The sequence below is a fragment of the Phyllobates terribilis genome, unplaced genomic scaffold (genome assembly GCF_046119375.1).
Source record: "Phyllobates terribilis strain yellow unplaced genomic scaffold, ASM4611937v1 Scaffold_9__5_contigs__length_417890890, whole genome shotgun sequence".
NCBI lineage: Eukaryota > Metazoa > Chordata > Amphibia > Anura > Dendrobatidae > Phyllobates > Phyllobates terribilis.
Window position 1 is genome coordinate 9024556 of NW_027362769.1, and position 21200 is coordinate 9045755.

Here is a 21200-nt window from a genome sequence, read left to right on the forward strand (position 1 = left end):
CTGGAAAATACAGGAAAATGGTTAGAACAAAGGAGGTAGATACGGAGGCAGGGAAAGGAGACAAGCAGAACCAGATACACACAAGGTACTTACAATGAAGTAGCAAGTGGACACAAAACTCATAAACAGAAGTACAGAGACAATGAGTTGGAGTTAGGTGCAGGTTCAGACACTGCAGGAAAAGGGAAGGTTCGGACATGAGACAAACAGGTAACGGGCTAGGACACTGTTCAGACAGGAACTGAACCGGGAACAAGATACAAGAACGAGCCTGGGAACTCAGCCCCCAGGGTGGCGGAAACAGACTAGAAGTCAGAGATACAGGTAGCGGCCCTGGGTACTCAGCCCCCAGGGTGGCGGAAACAGACTAGAAGTCAGAGATACAGGTAGCGGCCCTGGGTACTCAGCCCCCAGGGTGGTGGAAACAGACTAGAAGTCAGAGATACAGGTAGCGGCCCTGGGTACTCAGCCCCCAGGGTAGCGGAAACAGACAAGATTCAGGACAGGACCTGGCAACTCACAGTTGCACAGAACACACTGTAAGAAAGTGTTGCTCAGGCCCCTCCTACTGGGTGGAGGGGGTTTAAGTATCCAGTGACTCACAGCAATAGGCTGGGGACGCATTAGGACTGCGCACACTGTAGCTTTAAGAATCAGGAAGCAACAGCTCCGACGCCCTAAGCCAGCAGACAAGAGACATACAAACAGCAGGTACTGGAGCAAAGTGTGCAGCCTGGTCTGATAGGTAAGATTGCGGTCTTGCATGGTGGGAGATGGTAAGCCATGCAAGCACTCCGCCAGGGATGTTACACTGCACATCACACCATTCCAAGGCAGCCTGCTGGTTGTTGTTTATGTCACTTCTATGATAAAGATGTGGAAAGAAACTGGCTTTTTTCAACATATTTGTTTGCAAACATGGGTTAGGTCTAATTCACCCCCCCATATTTTGTTGACGGCTGAGGGTCTCTGAGTCTTATAGGTATGTATGAGGATGTGGAGTGCGGGTCAGAAGACCTGGGGTTGATCTGTGAATTGTGGTCTTGTGAATCTGGTCTTAGGGCTCGCTCACAGTGGCGTATAATACGGAGAAGTGCAATGTGAGAAAACATTGCATTGCTCCCAATGTTAGTAAATCAGTCCGTGCTCATCTGCGAGTTTTTTCTCAGCTCTAATCGGACTGAGGAAAAAATTGCAGCATGCTGCATTGGATGTGAGAATTGCCAATGCAAGTCCATGGGTGCAAGAAAACAATCGCACGGCACTTGGAGCTTGCATGTGCCGTCTGATTTTTACACACAGATCTCAAAGGAAACCCAACATTTCATCAGCCAAGTACAGTAAATTCACAGCCAGAACCCTCAGAATAATAGATAGATAGAATATATAGATATCCTGTAGACATATAATTTCACAAACACCCTACATCATCGTCATGGCTCGTGAGACATGACCAGGAGTGACCTATGGAGCATCATTCTCAGAATGATGCTCCACAGGTTGCAGTACGGAATCCATGGAAGTCGTGGATACGCCATGGATTAAGTCGGAGCTGTGATTATTTTTTAATAATTAAATTTGTGAATGAGAGAGTGTTTCTTGTGTTTATTTCTGTACCTCTCTCTTTTTATGTCTTTCAGGTTTCCATTTGAGGACTACTTCGGATTCGAGGGAATACGTCAGAATCCCTGGACTGGATGTTTTTTTTTAATAAATTGGTGAAACAGGGCCAGAGTTAGGTTTTTTTAAATAAAATATTTGTGTGTGCATTTTTTTCTTTTAACTTACTGGGTTAGTAATGGGGTTGTCTGATAGACACCTCTCCATTAATAACACCAACGCTTGATACCAGCAGACATTACATACCTGACATCAACCCCATAAACCTTTAACCTAATTGCCACTGCATCAGGGCAATTGGGAAGAGCTTGTGAAAAGTGCCAGTTTTGGGCATCTCATTTGATGCGCCAATTCTGAGGCGGCTGCAGGCTTGCATTTTTGGTCCCTGGTTCTTGGGCCCTTCTCAACCTGATAATAGCTCGCAGCTGTCTGCTTTACCTTGGCTGCATATCAAAAATAGGGGGAACCCCACATAATTTTTTTTTTTAAATGATTTATTTATTTAATAGGTTAAATAAGGTGAAACACCCTTTAGTGACACATGAAAGGCAATAAAGGGTGAAAGTTTGTCATATGTAGGAGGCATGCGACATTAAATATCTACAGAACATCTATCTATTCAATATTATCTATTCTATATACAGTATTCTATACATCCATTTTATCTATCTACTCTATTTATCTATTCTATCTATATCTGTATATAAGATTGCTTTATTAGTTTAAAAACTAGCTTTAAATTACACAGAGAATTACACTATGTAAAAGCTGATGTTATAAACGCATTGCATACAGATTGCATAAGCATGTCATACGGATGCTAGTTGAGAAAAATCGCATTGTAGTCGTACGACACTAGCATGACATAAGTTTAACCATATTGATTGGACTCGTACAACTTTTCAGGAGCAACATCAGAGCTATTTCTTATACGCTAGAGAGAGAGCCCTTAGAGGTCTGCACAAGTTCACACTGTCCATAGTAAACAAGGAAAAGAACAATTCTAATGTACAGTAACTACAAAAGTTTTAAATGTAATGTGTAAATGAAACCTTTCTCCTCCACATTGCTTTAGACTGCGGTGTATGGTGCGGTATTAACCTTCCTACTTCTCAATACTAATGAATCTCACTCAATCACTCGATCTAGAACACATTAGCACACAGCCGTTATCTTCAGCAGAAATGAGGCAGTAAGTGGACCGAATTCAATGTGTGTTTATAGATATAAACCATCTGAAGTGTTCGGTGAAATGACACAGTGCTTACCTTAGCATTGTAGGCAATGAAGTTTTTTGATAAAGCTTCAGGGGTGTGCATCCATGATTTATCTGGAAAGACAAGATTGAACAGATTTTATAGTTCATCTCATAGTACATTATTTTTGTCCTTCATTTCCTTAGCATTGTATTACATTCTAATATGGACATAATTCTTCTGGTGACAGCCGGGAAGTGGTACATAAAAATATAATTGAATTTCCAATAAGGTCACACTCACTACATGAAATAGTTGTCATTTTAGTCCAAAGCAACTTAGACCAAATAAAATACCTTTACTTTATTACATGTTTTCGTCATGAGATGTATTTTATAGTTCACCTAGTGCAAACCGCATGAAACATTAGAGTTAATGAGACCAATTATGCTATTATACTAGGATTATATGCTTATCTAATAAGCAATATCTCAACAAGCAATGTAATCATGGTATCATAGAGATAACATGTACATACAGCCTATAGAAGGCTCTGATTCATCCAAGCAATTACGCCAGAATTCTGTGTGCCCCTCTTAAAGAGGCTGTCCACTACTTTAACATTGAAGGACTATCCTTAGGATAGGTCATCAATGTCTGATCGGTGGGGGTTGCAAAACCCAGCAACCCCATCGCAAGTTGAAGATGAAATGATCTCTAAATGGGCTAAAGTTAAACATAATGCATTTCTTTGTTTCCAAACGCATCAGACTTGTTTAGATGTTCTTTGGCATACATCTGATGCTGCATTTTATGGTGAGAATGCAGGAGAGTTTTTTTTCTGATTCAGAGTCTGCTAAATCTTTCTGAAGGTCTTTTGCACTCAAGCGGGGGTTCTGATTTACCTCTCTATCAATCCTATGAGCAGCTCTCTGAAATTTTGCTTGGTCTTCCAGGCTGCATCTTGACATCCACTTTTCCTGTTAGCTGCCATTTCTTAATTACATTTCAAACTGAGGGAAGGGCAACTTGTAAAACGCTTTGCTATCTTCTTATAGCCTTGGTGAAGCAAAGGGGTGAACAACAACTGGACTGATGGCAATCACAAAAAGTAGCCGCAAATAGGTAAAAAGAAAATCAATTTACCAAGATAAGCATCCCCCTAACGCGCATTTCATGTTGTCGCTTCTTCAGAGAGGGTGCATGTTCGAGAGAGCTGCAGTCTTTTATACAGTCACACAGCCAATCAGCTGTGCGATAATCCGGATGCCAGCTGTGGATGGCGCTCCCTACAGGCTACCACGCTGCCGGATCCCTAGTTTCGGCGCTTAAGGCATCTGGATTATGCACCATGTCACCCCATACTATAGCCATTAGGCTTGACATTATTTTTATGGGTGTGTATTTGAGTGTATAATCCCTGGTCTGGTTTAACTATGTCCATCTATATATGTAGTACCTCATCTATACCTACATGGTAATTGTCCAGTGCTTTGCATCCTAAAGTGGCAATAGCTCCACTAGATGGAGATGTAATTACTTAAATCTACTTTTCTGCTTCTATTTTTGTCAAATTAAAACCTATTTTATGCACTGAGCACTTTATAATATATTGTATTTTATATTCGAACTGGACACTTTATGTTAATTTCTGGTACTGTATTTCTTCATGTTGATTGTGGCACATATTTAATATTCTTTCTACATACAGACGAGCTGAAAGCTGCTATCAAAGCAACCTGGGCTTCCATAACACCTCAGCAGTGCCACAGACTGATCGCCTCCATGCCACGCCGCATTGATGCTGTAATTGATGCAAAAGGAGCAGAGACCTAGTATTGAGTGCATTTACTGAACATACATTTCAGTAGGCCCTACATTTCGGATTTTCAAAACATTTTTCAAGCTGTTGTTATAAAGTATTCTAATTTACTGAGATAATGACTTTTGTGTTTTCATTGGCTGTAAGCCATAATCATCAACATTAACAAAAATAAACTTTTAAAATAGATCACTCTGCTTGTAATAACTCTATATAATATATGAGTTTCACTTTTTGGATTGAAGAACTGAAATAAATTAACTTTTTGATGATATTCTATTTTTGTGAGAAACACCTGTATTGTATGATAAGCATCATTTTTTGTACCTTGATTAGCTTATTGGTAGTAGGTTCTCCTTTTTTAATGATTGATTTGTTTTTTAATATGTTTAATAAAATTCATATATTTTATTACTTTCGATTTATATTCATTATTTGTCTTCTGGATGGGAGCTTCTTTGTTGGTTTATTTTATAGGTACTAACTGTTCAAGATGCCCAAACTTTTCCACCGGGTCCATTTTCCTTTTTTGTAATTAATAAAATGCAATAGATGAAAACAAGGCCAGCTCCAGGTTTTTGTGGGCCCTGGGCGAAAAAGTCTCAGTGGGCCCATTTAACACATACCACGATTCATGATGCACAGATACCGAAGAGAAATATATATATATATATATATATATATATATAGTACAATGCAAAGATTTCACTTCTTACATTACATGAGTGATATCTATTGTAAATTCCACAATAGCTCAGAAACCGGCGAATCACTCCACACAGTATACTGGCCCCCATTATTTTGATCAAAATTATGTTAACTAAATACCCTTTATTATTTATTAATATTTTTGCACTGTGCGATTTATACATTTACTTTTAATCATTTGAGTATTTTTCTTGTCTTTGGTTTCTCTTTGTCTAATGGCCTTGTGTGAACATGCATTTACATTTTGCATGCACATAAATTTTTGTTCCAGTTCACACCTTCAGGTTTTTTCTTTGTAGTTAGTATGCTTGAGTGCATATAAAAGGGTGTGGCCGCCCTTTGTCTGGGCTGGGACGCTGATCCTGCCTCGGTTTTATGCTTGCACCAGGGATCCAGTCTCTCTGTCCTTGTCCATATGTATGTCACTTGACAAATGGTAAGGTTTTTAATATTAGAGTTAGGACTGTCCCACAAGGGATGCCGTGACGTGGCGGGATGGCTTTTACATTATTTTGATCAAAATTATGTTAACTAAATACCCTTTATTATTTATTATTATTTTTGCACTGTGCGATCTATACATTTACTTTTAATCATTTGGGTATTTTTCTTGTCTTTGGTTTCTCTTTGTCTAATGGCCTTCTGTGAACATGCATTTACATTTTGCATGCACATCAATTTATGTTCCAGTTCACACCTTCAGGTTTATACCACGATACATGATGCACATATACCGAAGAGAAATATATATATAGTACAATGCAAAGATTTCACTTCTTACATTACATGAGTGATATCTATTGTAAATTCCACAATAGCTCAGAAACCGGCGAATCACTCCACACAGTATACTGGCCCCCATAATATGCTCCATACAGGAGACTGGCCCCCATATAATGATCCATGCAGGCTGTGCCCCCACATAATGCTCCATGCAGACTGCTCCCCCCACATAATGCCTCATGCAGGCTATTCCCCTCACATAATGCCCCACGCAGGCTGTTCCCCCCACATAATGCCCCACACAGGCTGTTCCCCCCACACAATGCCCCATGCAGGCTGTTCCCCCCACATAATGCCCCATGCAGGTTGTCCCCCCCACATAATGCCCCATGCAGGATGTCACACCACCCTTCCTTATAATGCCCCATGCAGGATGTCACACCCCCCTTATAATGCCCCATGCAGGATGTCACCCCCCCTTATAATGCCCCATGCAGGTTGTCAACCCCCCTTTTAATGCCCCATGCAGGATGTCACACACCCCCGTCCCTTATAATGCCCCATGCAGGATGTCACCCCCCCTCCCTTATAATGCCCCATGCAGGATGTCACACCCCCTCCCTTATAATGCGCCATGCAGGATGTCACACACCCTCTCCCTTATATCGCCCCATTCAGGATGTCACACCCCCCCTCCCTGATAATGCCCCATGCAGGATGTCACACACCCCTCTTCCTTATAATGCCCCATGCAGGATGTCACCCCCCCTTCCTTATGCCCCATGCCCCCATACAATATAAAAAAAAAAATCAAATACGTCACCGCGCCCTCTGACCTGAGACGTTCCAGTGCAGCAGCCGCGGAAGAGTTCGGAGCTGCTGTGGAGGCACGGGGAGAGGTAAGTATTGTGCCTGGTCCTGGGGCCCTGAGCAAGCGGGTGGAGCGGGCGCTGGCACCGCTCTCCTCTGCTCACGGGTCCCATAGCGTGGTGGGGTGCCCGATGGCGGGTGGTCCCCCGCCTGCTCAGGGCCCCGCCACTTGCCCGGGTGCTAACGCTGGCCCTGAATGACAATATATTTTTTTTTGCCTAAAATACAAAGGAAATGTGTCATCTTTATCTTTAGGCCTTTTAGAGATCATTTCATCTTCAACTTGCTTAATTGTTCACAATAACAGTAATTTTGACCAGGGATGCCCACGTTTTTACATGCCAGTGTATGTCACTCATCTATAGGCTAACAACAGCCAGTGAATCCTCTCTTACTGGAGTAACATTTCTGGTATAATGTGTTTTTTTGCTTTTCAATGAATTTGAACATTTGAACAAAGGCATGCCCCTTCCCTTCCCCAGCTCACCCAGCTTTTACCCAGCTTTGCCCATTTTGCCGGAGTTGCTTCGTACTGGTGTGAAAATGCCATTTATCTTAAAATGTTAGCATATCTCTGCATTGCACAAAAATTTTGCAACTTTTCAAAGTGTTTTAAGATAGTTTTAAAGTGAAAACACTGACACCTGAGTGTAAGTGCATATGACGCGCCTCCTGGGCCAGTGCTGTTTGGGGATACCCGGAACCGGATCAGATGGGGGTTGTAGTCTCCGAGTGGCGGCGACCCGGTCCGTGCCCAGGGTGTCAAACTCAGTGTGTGGCAGTCTTTACAGATGTTGTTAAATGTTCTTTAGTGTCGACTACACCACCCGTTGATTTGCGGTCAAAAGGCCGCCGCTGCAGCAGGGTCCGCTGAGGCTGGTGGTATGTGTGCAGCTCTGGTAGTATAACCCCCAACAGGAGGGGTATAGCCTCAGGGGGTCAGATGTAGAGGATGGTGGTTGTGCAGGTGCAGGAGAGCTAAGCAAGAAGACTCAGAGTCGGGCTGTGCAGTTCAGGGGTTTTTACTTACGGGTGTTCTTATGGTCACTCTGGCCTGAAGCGACCACCCGAGCCGTGCTGCGTCCACCAGGTCCTGGACTCGGCCAACCCCCAAGTAATTCTGGAGCGTGGTCCTGAGCTCCTGTCTGACTTTCCCTCTCTTCTGGCCGTTCTCACCAGGGATCCACCTATGTCCGGCTCCCTCGGGTCTCTTGGTGGGTACACCCCTTCTGGGTTCCCTGACCCTATACCTGGTATGCCTTCCTAGTGGATTTAGTGAGGGTCGTGGCAGATCCTGCCCACGACCTCCGGTCTCTGGCTAAGGTGCGCTTTGTCCTCTGCCAGCTTGGGATCCGGTACCCTGGGTGCCAACCCTTCACCCTGCTGCTTGTATTCTGGGGTCTTGGGGTTCCTTCTCCTTCTCTCTGGGTCCTTCTGACTCCTCTCTCTCTCTCTCTCTCTCAGTCTTGGCCTTGGAGCTGGGCCCAGCCGGAACCACAACTCCCTGTCAGCCCTTCTGGCTGAGCTTCTCTGCTCTGCTCCTCTGGCTAAACTCTGACAGACTGACTGACCCTGATCTAAGATGGTGCCCACCTTATATACTCCCTCTATGTGTGAGCTCAGGTGACCAGCACCCAATGAGCTCCTAGCCTTACCCAGACTGCTCCCCCTATCTGCCCCTACACTACTGGGATGTTCCACCCCCCTCCCACTCCAGCCAGGGACAGACACTGTCGTACCTGCACATAAACTGGTGGGAGTACCGTCGATCTGTCCCCCGGAAATGGGATGTATGTAGTGTATGCAGCTATCTGAGCTCAGTCCCACACTCCATCCTTACCCGGGAGTGGAATACCACACCTCTGGCTTGAGGTGTAATACCCCTGTAGCAGCCGAGTCCTCAGGGTGCTACATTCCCCCCTGGTAAATCACAGCACGTCCTCGGGCTGTAAGAGAATAAACATCCAAAACATACAAATTTTTTTCATAAGACATAAACATATAAAACATCATATATTATCAGCATAAAACTTTTTCATATAAACATTCTTGTTCCTCCGGCCACGGTGCAACTTGTGACCGGGTAAAGTGCGACAGTCTCTTCTGGAAAGAAAAACACAGCTTTCCTATAAAACCGGTAGGGGGCGCCTTAGAAAGCGCAACTATATACAAGGGAAGGTATGGCCGCTCTCAGTCCTCGGCCAGTGGGATTAGGGATGGCTGTTCACAGTCCTCAGCCTATGGGGAGATGGGACACACTGGAACAGTTCAATTTGCTGGTCCCAACGGGGACTATATTTTAACTAGCACCAGTAACAGTTCTTATACCCCGACGGGTAACTATGTACAGTCTCTTTACCGTACTTTAATGACGGCGTACTCCTGCTCCTCCTTCAGACCCGTCCGGATCCTCTTGCTCCTCTTCACACCGTAGCTCCTCCTCCGTCAGCCGGTGTACATGGAGGGCGTAGGGTCCTTTGGCACACTTGTGCCGGGTGAACGTGACCTCGTCCCCTACATATAGGTCACGACCTCTGTGTCCCTCCGGCAGATGGGACTCCACGTCTCTTCTGGTGACAAAGACGTCGCCGGGGGTGTGATGATCCCTGATGAAACCCCAACCGTGCTGCAGTTGGAATTTAATTACAGTCCCGGTGGCACGGGGACCGTGAGCTGCACGGGGGTCTCTCCTGATCCTGCTCTTCTGCCCTGCGCTCTGTTCCTGCAGCCGCTGCTCTCGGACCCGCCTCTCTCTTCGCTCCCGGTCGAAGACCTCTAACTGCTGCCGGCAGCACTCCGCACGCTCAGCTGCGGCTGCCCGAGTCTCTTGGGTGAATCCCATGAGGTCTCCTCCGGTGGGGTCCCACGCAAACTGCGCTTCCTCCAACGAGAGTGGGGTGATCTTAACGGGCTTCGGAACCGGAATCAGGGGCTCATCTAGGGGTCTTTCTTTCCGGAGTCGGGGATGGTGGAACTCCGGTGGCCACACAAAGGGCTGCCCATCCGGGCACGTGTGCTGGGCAAACAAGTCTTCACCCAGGTGCGGCACGGTGGAAGTTGAGGGCGCGGTGGTGGTAGCGGCGCCCGGGTTCACTAGGCCTTGCGACCAGGCTTGGGGCACCCTGAAGGTAAAGGGCACCGTGAAGACGGCGGCGCCCGGGGTAACTTGGCCCAGCGACCACGCCGGTGGCTCAGTGGAGGTAGAGGGCGCTGTTGGAACTGCGGCGCCCGGGGGTACTGGACCTTGCGACCAGGCCGGTGGTGTTTCCTGCTTTGCCGCGCTCAGGGTTGAGGCGCGTGACGTCACAGGGGTCGCGGCCGCGGCTTCTGCTTGAGGCCTTGTCTGGAGCGGTGACGATGCAGCGACGGGCACGGCAGGGGGAATTTCGGGCTCTGCGACGGGGAGCTGGGGCAGGCACGCGGTTTCTCGGCTCGGGGTAGGGACGTCCCCTTTACCTGCCTCCGTCTGTTCAGCTCCCTCCTCGGCGCCGTCTCCGGCCTTCACTCCTCCTGCACCATCCTCAGAGGCGGTCTGTCTCCTCATCTCGGGTGGCGTGCTTCGCTGGCGGGTTCTTGCCTGCAGGGCCATCTCTCGGCTCCACTCCGTCAGCGTCTCTCGCTGCACCTGGGCCATCCTCCATGCGAGGCGCTCCAGCGCGGTCTGCGTACACTCCCGGTCTCGGGGGAGCTGTGCCAGGATCTCCACTAAGCCTAGTGGGGTTGTTGCTTGCAGCAGGCTCCTGACCACAGGGTCGGTGCTGCCTGACTCTCCTTCCATCTCCGGGTACGACTTCTCCGGAGTCCTCTCCAGACCTCTTGTCTCCGGGTGCGCTCTCTCCAGACTCCTCCAGGCTGCACCCATCTTCTCTCTCTTGTTCTGTCTCCGCCCACATTGAAGGTGGTCCCGGGGCAACTTTGTGATTGTCAGTTCCAGGGGCAGTTCTCTCACGCTGATGGACATCTCCAGCATCACAGTCTCTGTTGGTGGGGGCGGTTTCCGCTTTTGGCGCCATTCCTTGACCTGGCCCACGATGGGAGGTGACCTCTTGCCACCCTCTGGCACGCCCATAATGGCGTCCGCTCTTCCAAGGCGGGAAATCTTCTGGAAATGGCGGGAATCGTCTCCCAGTGGCGGGAAACTCCGTGGATGGCGGGAAAAGGCTGCAGATGGCGGGCAACCGGCGGGGAACGATCCGTGATGGCGTCCCATGGCGGGGACCCTCTGGAACCGGCGGGAGACTTCTTCTTAAGGTAAATTTGAACTTCTCTTCAGGCACGCAGTACCCGGTGGTTGTGGGCACGAAATCCTGCCGACTACGCCAAAGTTGACGCGCCCCCTGGGCCAGTGCTGTTTGGGGATACCCGGAACCGGATCAGATGGGGGTTGTAGTCTCCGAGTGGCGGCCACCCGGTCCGTGCCCAGGGTGTCAAACTCAGTGTGTGGCAGTCTTTACAGATGTTGTTAAATGTTCTTTAGTGTCGACTACGCCACCCGTTGATTTGCGGTCAAAAGGCCGCCGCTGCAGCAGGGTCCGCTGAGGCTGGTGGTATGTGTGCAGCTCTGGTAGTATAACCCCCAACGGGAGGGGTATAGCCTCAGGGGGTCAGATGTAGAGGATGGTGGTTGTGCAGGTGCAGGAGAGCTAAGCAAGAAGACTCAGAGTCGGGCTGTGCAGTTCAGGGGTTTTTACTTACAGGTGTTCTTATGGTCACTCTGGCCTGAAGCGACCACCCGAGCCGTGCTGCGTCCACCAGGTCCTGGACTCGGCCAACCCCCAAGTAATTCTGGAGCGTGGTCCTGAGCTCCTGTCTGACTTTCCCTCTCTTCTGGCCGTTCTCACCAGGGATCCACCTATGTCCGGCTCCCTCGGGTCTCTTGGTGGGTACACCCCTTCTGGGTTCCCTGACCCTATACCTGGTATGCCTTCCTAGTGGATTTAGTGAGGGTCGTGGCAGATCCTGCCCACGACCTCCGGTCTCTGGCTAAGGTGCGCTTTGTCCTCTGCCAGCTTGGGATCCGGTACCCTGGGTGCCAACCCTTCACCCTGCTGCTTGTATTCTGGGGTCTTGGGGTTCCTTCTCCTTCTCTCTGGGTCCTTCTGACTCCTCTCTCTCTCTCTCTCTCAGTCTTGGCCTTGGAGCTGGGCCCAGCCGGAACCACAACTCCCTGTCAGCCCTTCTGGCTGAGCTTCTCTGCTCTGCTCCTCTGGCTAAACTCTGACAGACTGACTGACCCTGATCTAAGATGGTGCCCACCTTATATACTCCCTCTATGTGTGAGCTCAGGTGACCAGCACCCAATGAGCTCCTAGCCTTACCCAGACTGCTCCCCCTATCTGCCCCTACACTACTGGGATGTTCCACCCCCCTCCCACTCCAGCCAGGGACAGACACTGTCGTACCTGCACATAAACTGGTGGGAGTACCGTCGATCTGTCCCCCGGAAATGGGATGTATGTAGTGTATGCAGCTATCTGAGCTCAGTCCCACACTCCATCCTTACCCGGGAGTGGAATACCACACCTCTGGCTTGAGGTGTAATACCCCTGTAGCAGCCGAGTCCTCAGGGTGCTACACATATTCATACCTCCCATTAAAGGGAACCTGTCATATTGAAAATGGTATCTGATCGGCAGGCAGGATGCTATAACGCAGGAAGAGCTGGACGGATTTATATTTTTGTGGGTAAACTTTCAGTAAAATTTACATTTTAGTTTCTGAAATCCCTGGTGTTTGTATGCGTATGAGTCTAATGGACGGTTTTATTCAGTAATTGTAGGGAAAAGTTAATGATAATATACAATAAGGTACAGGGAGTTGCACACCTGGTAAAGTTGTGTATCATACAACAAGATTCAAGCTTAAATTTGTCAGCTGCTGCAGTCCCAGTGTGATAGGTAGATACTGCATATGATGTTGTTAAGCAGCCAGCATCTAAAGGGGTTTAACAGGGTGCAGCTTAGTGGAGTGGTCAGGCCTGCCCCAGTTGGACTGGGTAGAGTCAGTGCTGAGCTGGAGAGTGAGCTTGAAGGATGCAGACCTCTTCACCAGGCTGATGAGGGTTCTGTAACTGTCTTACTGCGACTGCCTGTCATTGCTAAGAGTATCTACATCAGAAAGAAGTTGAAGCAGGAGTTAACTGTTGTAAAGCAGAAGAAAGGATTGAACACCATGTCTGAGGATTGGACTCAACCTTCCGTTTACCCCCCGTACCTCACTGCATAGAAGGTAAAGTGTGCGGCACTGAGGAAAGGAACTGCTGGTGGTTGCACTAAATAGAGTAACTTAAAACATTGTGGTTGTGGGAGTGCTGAATTGTGCTGCTAAAAGAGACTGTTACTTACTGTGCCTTGAGAAAAGAAGCTGATTAATGTTGTTACTGGAAAGCCTGTTGCTGTTAAGGATTTGACTTGTACTGGCCGTGCTTCTACATTAAATTCTATTGTTCACTTGTTCATGAGGAATCTGTCAAGTGTGTCTGTGCCAGCAAGTGAATAAATCTTATGAGTGAGAAAGCTGCAATGTATGGTCGCCCTGAGTAACGGTTCTTCCAGGATTCCAAGAATTCATGAAACCTGTCTCGCCCTATCTAAACTTAGCAGCGTGTACGTAAAATTGGTGGTCTGCATGGGGAATCCTGAGCTGGAATTAGCGTGTAGAGGGAGAAGAGGAAAAGTGACTGGAAAACACAGCAGCACAGTACCTCAAATCAACTCTGCTATACCATTGAAATGGGCAAAGGAAGAACTAGGAAGTAAAGTACAGAACCAGGCACCTGCAAGACGCACATGTTGTAAAGTTAAAATGGCGACTGTATTTGTTAAAATGGCACCCTACAACACAGTGGGGAAGAAGGAGGACATCCCATCTTGTAGGAGTGTGTGCTAAAAGCGCGCGAAGCAGAGCCAAACTCCCTGCAGATGAGCAGTCTGGACAAGGCTGTCCTGTAGGAAGAGTAACCCCACCTACCCAAGTGCAGGACCAATGGTCAGTGAGGTACTGTTCCAGAGGGGGAGGAGTAAAATGGAACAGGAGCTCTCCATGTGGGAAGAACGCCATTCCTGTCAGGTGAGTTGGAGGAAGAGGCTGCATCTCCTATTATTGTTGTATCATGACAGAGTATCCGGCATCTACCCCGCAGGCAGGAATCCCTATGGACACCACGATCTTGGAGGATGCAGGTTCGCGGTCCCCCAGACAAATAGAGGTACCCCATGTACCACCGGTTTCTCTGGAGGTCAACCATCACTGCCGCGTTGCCGGGACCGCATCACCAGGAGCTGCGCCCACAACAGTGCTGCTGCCTTTTGCTGGATCCCTGGAGGAGCTGTCCGCACTGACCAGAGGCAGACTCAGGCAGGTACCGCCCACCACCACCTACCACGACCAGCGATGAAAGGCACTCACTGGAGTGGAGGCCTGGACTGGTGCATGGCTGACACCTGCTTTCGCAAGAGGCACAGGGCTTTGGGACAAGACTGAGATGTCACGCGGTGAGAAAATGGCAGCTCCCAGCAGCACCCAGGCCAGGGAACTGGGAGTTCAGGACCCCGCACGCGACAATTGCCCACAGCGCAGCCACAAGTTATGCCAGGGAAGCAGTCTGCACAGCGACTGGAGGACCTTATGGCAGAGGGTCAGGTAAGAGGACTCTTCCCAGGATACCAATTTGGGGTTTGACCTCCCCAGTAAGGAGAACTGGCCCCTCAGATGACATCTTGAGAGGTGGCTGCCTCAATGGCATAGGGAAGGGCGTGACCTACAACAGTACCGGTACAACTACCTACCATACACGGTACTAGCAGTCAGGTCTATGTATCCTGTGGGGTGCAGTCCATTCCTGCTGAGGGCCAAAAGAAGGAAAAAGTAGATTAGGACCATAACACAATGCCGAAGTAGTCACAGTGTTGTGCTTGTTGCACTAAAAGATTTAGAGACAGTTCCCCGTCTCTCAAGTGACTGTTCCGGCTGGGCGAATCGGGTCCTAGGTATCTTAATGTTGTCTACCTTACAGGCTGGAGAAGCCACCAGTGACTGTTGCTACAATAAAAGGACTGTTTGCTGCCAACTTGTTTTTTGTTAAGGCTGGATAGGGCTATGTTGAAATACATTACTTGAATAGCTGGACAAGCTATAATTTTTTTTTCCTTATTTCTATTTGCAGCTGTTGTGCCCTTTTCTGCTGGATATGCAGGCACCTCAAGCAAAGTTGGGGAGTCTTCACTCTCAACTTATGGACTGTGCCCTGATTGTTTACAAGAAATGGACATTGTTTCTGCCCCTGTTTTAAAGGATTGTCCCTTTGCCTGTTCCAGGGTCCTTACCTAGAAGGACAGAGGACCCCATGCCTTAGGAAACAAAGGACAGTGTTTCGTAAATCTACATGAACTTTCTCAGGAATATTGACTGTGTTGATTGTATGTGGTTTTTTGACTGCCATCTATTTTGTAAAAACTGTTGCAGTCTTCAAATGTTTTATGCTTGAATTTGACAAAATTGCTTAGAGGTAGTCAGGTAGAGCCAGTTGAAGACGAATGAAAAGCTCCATCTGAAGAATGGCTGTTGGTTCAAATAGTGTTTTTGCGTGCCCACGAAGCATTTTCCAAGCGTTTATGCTGCGGAATTTACGCAGCGTAAACGCTTTGGAAAATCTTGGTAATCCGTCCCTCATGGTCCCCAATGACAAGCCGCAATGTCAAAGCCCATGCTGCGGATTTTTCCGCAGCATTTATGCTGCGCTCAAAAATCCACAGCATGTCCATTAATTTTGCGGACACGCAGTGTAATCGATGCCATTGACTTGCATTGGACCACGTGACATCCGCATCACTACATGTACGCAAGAGGATATCACACTGTTCAATGTGCGGATGCTACCCAGGTCTGGAGGAGAGGAGACCCTCATCCAGACCTGGGTACCATAGAAATTGTAAAAAAAATAATTTAAAATAAAAAATAAAGGTTATACTCAGCTTCTGATGTCTTCCCGGTGTTTTCTTCCCTTCGTCTGGTCTGCTGCATGGGTCGCGGTGTTGTGAAGGACCTGCCATGACGTCATTGAGTCATGTGACCTGTCATATGACTCAATGACGTCACCGCAGGTCCTTCACACCACCGCGAGCAGTGCAAGAGACCGGACGCGGTGGAGAAAACACCGGGAAGACATCGGAAGGTAAGTATAATCTTTTTTTTTATTTTTTACCATTCTTATTCTTTTTTTTTTAACTAACTTGGTCACACTACTATAAATCCATGCTGGTTGCATGGATTTATATAGTGTTAACAAGTTGTCAAGCACTTTTCCAAGTGATGCTAAAATCGCTTGGAAGAGCGCTTGATAACCCACATGCAGAAATGCATACAAAAACGCTTGAGGCTGTGTGCCCACGTTGCGTTTTTCAAGCGTTTTTGATGCGGAATTTCCGCAGCGGAAACGCTTGTAAAACGCTTGGTAACCCGCACCCCATGGTCCCCAATGGGATTCCGCAAGTTCTATGCACATGCTGCGGATTTTTCCGCAGCGTTTATGCTGCGTTCAAAAATCCGCAGCATGTCAATTAATTTTGCGTTTCCGCAAGCAGAATTGCCTTTGTCCAATGCATAAAAAACGCAAGGCAATTCCGCATGTGGAAAACGCGTGATAAACGCGCGAAAAACGCGCGATAAACGCGTGCGGAATTCCGCATGCTTTTTTCCGGGAGAGGACTTGCAGAAATGAAGCAGAAATTTTCTGCTTCATTTATGCAACGTGGGCACATAGCCTGACAAACGCTTCTACCTGGCAGGAAAACGCATGTATAAACCGCATGCGTTTTTCCTGCCAGGGAGAAGAGGAAAAAATATGCAGCATTTCTGCATCGTGGGCACATAGCCTCAGGCTATGTGCCCACGTTGCATTTATGAAGCAGAAAATTTCTGCTTCATTTCTGCAAGTCCTCTCCCGGAAAAACGCACGCGTTTATCGCGCATTTTTCGCGCGTTTATCACGCGTTTTCCACATGCGGAATTGCCTTGCGTTTTTTATTGGGGACCATGGGGTGCGGGTTACCAAGCGTTTTACAAGCGTTTCCGTTGCGGAAATTCCGCATCAAAAACGCTTGAAAAACGCTATGTGGGCACACAGCCTTAGGGTATGTGTCCAAGATGCAGATTTGAAGCAGAAATTTCCTGAGCGTTTTTGTCTCTCCCTGGCAGAAAAAAAACGCATGCGGATTTACATGCGTTTTTGATGCATCTTTGACGTGTTTTTACATGCGTTTTTTAAGCTTTTTTTGAAGCGTTTTTGAACATCAATGAATGATTTCTGGAGCTAAATAAAGTTGGTGGGACATTGCTTAAGCCCTTGGATTACAATAAGAGCTGGGGTGAGTATTTGGTTCATTTAAATGATTAAAGAATGTGTCTGTTGTATTTCAAATAAAATGTTTACACTGTGTTTGTCTGTTTCTTTACTTTGTTTTGTCATGAAAAGGTCTGATTGACATCTTGACATCACCAAACAAAAGAGCTGGGTGTCAGCTTGTCCCATTCACCCATTAGCATTTCTATTCATGTAATTTATGCAACTGCTGTGAGATGTTTTTTCTTAGCCTGGGAAGGTACACACCTAGTTTTTTTTTAAGGTTGAAGGAAGACAAAGTCCATCTAGTTCAACCCATAGCCTAACATGTTGATCCAGAGGAAGGCAAAAAAAAACATGTGGCAAACACTAAGCTCCACATGGGGGAAAAAATTCCTTCCCGACTCCATACGACAATCAGACTAGTTCCCTGGATCAACGCCCTATCAAGGAATCTAGTATTTATAACCTGCAATATTATACTTTTTAAGAAAGGCATCCATGCCCTTCTTAAATTTTAACAGTGAATCACTCATTACAACATCATGCGGCAGAGAGTTCCATAGTCTCACTGCTCTTACAGTAAAGAATCCCCGTCTGTGATTATGATTAAACCTTCTTTCCTCAAGACGTAGAAGATGCCCCCTTGTCCCCGTTTAAGGCCTCAGAGTAAAAAGATCAGTAGAAAGGTCTTTGTACTGTCCCCTCATATACTTGTATATAGTAATAAGATCACCCCTAAGCCTTCTTTTTTCCACAGTAAATAACCCCAAGTGTAATAACCTGTCTTGGTATTGCAGACCCCCCCACATTAGGCAAACATTTCCCTGGTCATAATTAACATCTCCCAGCTGGTTTGTTAGCCGCTACGCCACCCCGACCAGCACTCAGCAGCGCTTTGTACACAACGTATTTTTGTTGCATCCAAAACGCGGTGTTCTAATGCCACACTTTTGTTGTTGTTACATGTGAATCCACCACATATAGTCACACTTCAAAATCTGCAGCGGAGACTAGCGTGTTCGCTACAGAAATTGATACGCTGCGGGTGAGTTTGGGTATGTGGCCACGGTCAAAAGCTGCTGCAGGTTTGACGCTGTGTGTAAATACAGCGTCAAACCCGCAGCGTCCAGATGTTACAGCATAGTGGATGGAATCTCTAGAAATCCCATGTCCGCTATGCGTGTATCAGAGGCTTCGAATCACCCGTGGACACTGACATGCGGCGTGTCTTTCAGGACCGCGGCATGTTAATTTCTCTTGTAGAGTTGCTAGTCTCCGCAACAGAAATTTGACCACTAGAATGTATAGAATGCAGTAAAAATGCATGATTCAGTGAGCACATGTGGATTTACCTGCGTTCAATAGAATGCAATGTTTTGGACGCAGCAAAAATTTGCGTCCAAAGCGCTGCTACATCTGAATTATGGGCACAAAGCCTAAAATAAAAATAAAAAATGGCATGGGCTCCCGCGTCATTTTTATAACCAGCAGAGGGAAAGCCGACCACTGGGGGCTGATATTAGTATATCAGCGGAAGGGGCCATTAGCCAACAATGTTCCCTGGCTATTAATATCAGCTCACAGATGTTTGTTTAACCTTTACGGGCTAGATTACAGGGAGACCCCAGAAAAAAATTGACATGGGGTCCCCTTATAAAATCTAGCCAGCAAAGGCTAAACTAGACAGCTGCGGGCTGATATTAATAGCCAGGGAAGGGGCCATGAATACTAGCCCCTCCACAGCTATTAATATCCCCCCTCAGCAGTCCCAGAAATGGAACACACACGATGATCCAAATCTGGCACTTAGCCTTGCTCTTTCACGCTGCCCTGTATCGGTGACAGTGGGTAATGGGGTTGGGGTTCACGTCAGCCTTGTATTGGCGAGTGACGTGAAGTTCAGGTTAGTATAAGCAATGACTATAGGACGCCCCCATTACTATCCGTGTAGTAAAATGGTCGGCGCATTTTCAATAAAAGACATGGCCAGAATAAATAATTTTAATGAAATAAAACAGACTATTTTTTTTATTACCCGACTCAACGAAGCCCTCTATCTCCTGAAAAAAACATAAAAAAACAACCATATTCCTTACTAGTGTTGAGCCACCCCCGTAGTGTTCGAGTTCGGTTCGGTTCGTCGAACACCCGTGTGTTCGCCGAACTGTTCGTCGAACTGTTCGTCGAACACCTTCGAACACCGTTAAAACCAATGGCAGGCAAACAAAAACACATAGAAACACATAGAAAACACCTTCAAAGGTGTCCAAAAGCTGACAAACTGCTCAGAAGACATAACTAACACATGGAAAAGTGACAAGTACATATAGTCATGCGAAAAGAAAAGAGGTGGAGGAGTAAAAGGAGGGGGAGACACAGATATAGGCATGTCATGCCCTTCTAAAATCCAAAAAGTGAGAAGCCGACACATTCAGTCCGCTCCTGCCCGTGCCACCTCCGTGTCGCCGGGTTTGTGCCAGAGCCGCGGTGAACCCTGACGGCCAGCCCCCCTCTCCCAATACTGGTGACTGTCCGCTGGTGGGTCGAGCGAGCCCCCCTGTGGTGGAGGCAGCTCTAAGCTTTTTAATTTAAATTGTCTCTCTAATTTGAATGAATACACTTTAAATCCATTTACAAGGATCTATTGGAGGGCAAGTCTCATGCCAGCAGCCGCGGTAATTCCAGCTCCAGTAGCGTCCACTAAAGCTGCTGCAGTTAAAAAGCTTTTATAAGGATCGAGCTCGGCTGTCCACCGCAAGGCATCCTACTGCCAGTCCCAGCCCCTATGCCTTGGGGTGCCTCCTGATGCTCTTCACTAAGTATCCCATGGTCCCGAAGCATTTCCTTTGAAAAAATTAAGTGTCTAAACTACAGGTGGTGCAGCTTGCTTAACAGCCGGGATAATCCGCTCACTAGCAGACACTGCTACTAGGCACAAAGTATTTCCTGGGCTAGATGCAGTTAAAAATTTGTAATTAGATACTCTCGTTGGATGCTGAGAAAGCATTCCATAGAGTCTCCTGGCACGCCATATATGATTCTCTTAAAAAGCTTGGGGTAGGGGTCTAGGGGACCCTTTTATAGCCAAAATCACGGCCCTGTATCGCAATACGTCACCTAGGCTGAAGATAAATGGAACTGTAGCACCCTGAGGGCTCGGTTGCTACAGAGGTATTGCACCTCACCCAGAGGTGTGATATCTCACTCTCAGGTAAGGATGGAGTGTGGATCAGGACCCGACACCTGCATGCATTACACCACATTGCCGTGGGGCAGGGCGACCAATATGCCCCTGAGATGGGCACGACAGTCCCTGTCCCTGGCTGGAGTGGGGGGAGGGAACACTGAGGAAGGGGAACCCTGTAGTGCAGGAGCAGGGAGGAAGCAGTTCCTGGGTGCATTGAGAAGGGAGTATAAAAGGTGGGCACCATCTTAGTTCAGTGCAGAGAAGTCTGAGCAGAAGTGGCAGGGAGCAGGGGCTCTGCATGAGCTCTGCTCCGGAGGTGGGCCTAGTAACAGAGGCCCAGGCCTGGAAGAGGGAGAAGGAAGGAAGAGGAGCGGAGAAGGCTCCAGGAACGAGGAATGAAGGGATCCCAGGGGTGCGGACGGGCGAGTCGCCACCGCACGCCCGAATCCACCTGCGTGGAGGGGTCAGGCCAAAGGGGGAGACCGGTCCCCGAACTAGTGGAGGCAGGAAACGACCCTCAGCTAGAAACCGGAGGCTCTGACATTTTATGTGGCGCAGCCCCTCGCTACACCCGCTAGGAAGGCACCACATAGGGTCAGGGAAACTGGCGCCAAGTTTACCAAGAGGAGGCCCGAGGCAGCCGGACAGAAGTGTTGGTAAGAAAGGCCAGACAAAGGACACACAAAGGGGGTCCTGTGAAGTGCTCCAAAGTTATCTGGGAGTTGTCTGAGC

The 21200-nt window shown here is 47.6% G+C and overlaps 1 protein-coding gene across 20 annotated transcripts in view; it reads right to left on the minus strand.

Moving 5' to 3' along the window:
• Positions 1 to 21200, minus strand: part of GULP1 (GULP PTB domain containing engulfment adaptor 1) — a 1414565-nt gene that overhangs the window by 615245 nt on the left and 778120 nt on the right. For all 20 annotated transcript variants that reach the window (XM_073646319.1, XM_073646318.1, XM_073646301.1 and 17 more), the window contains one exon: positions 2889 to 2950. In XM_073646319.1, coding sequence (XP_073502420.1) covers positions 2889 to 2939 — 51 coding nt within the window. In that variant the 5' untranslated portion in view covers positions 2940 to 2950. The remainder of the gene's footprint in view (positions 1 to 2888; positions 2951 to 21200) is intronic.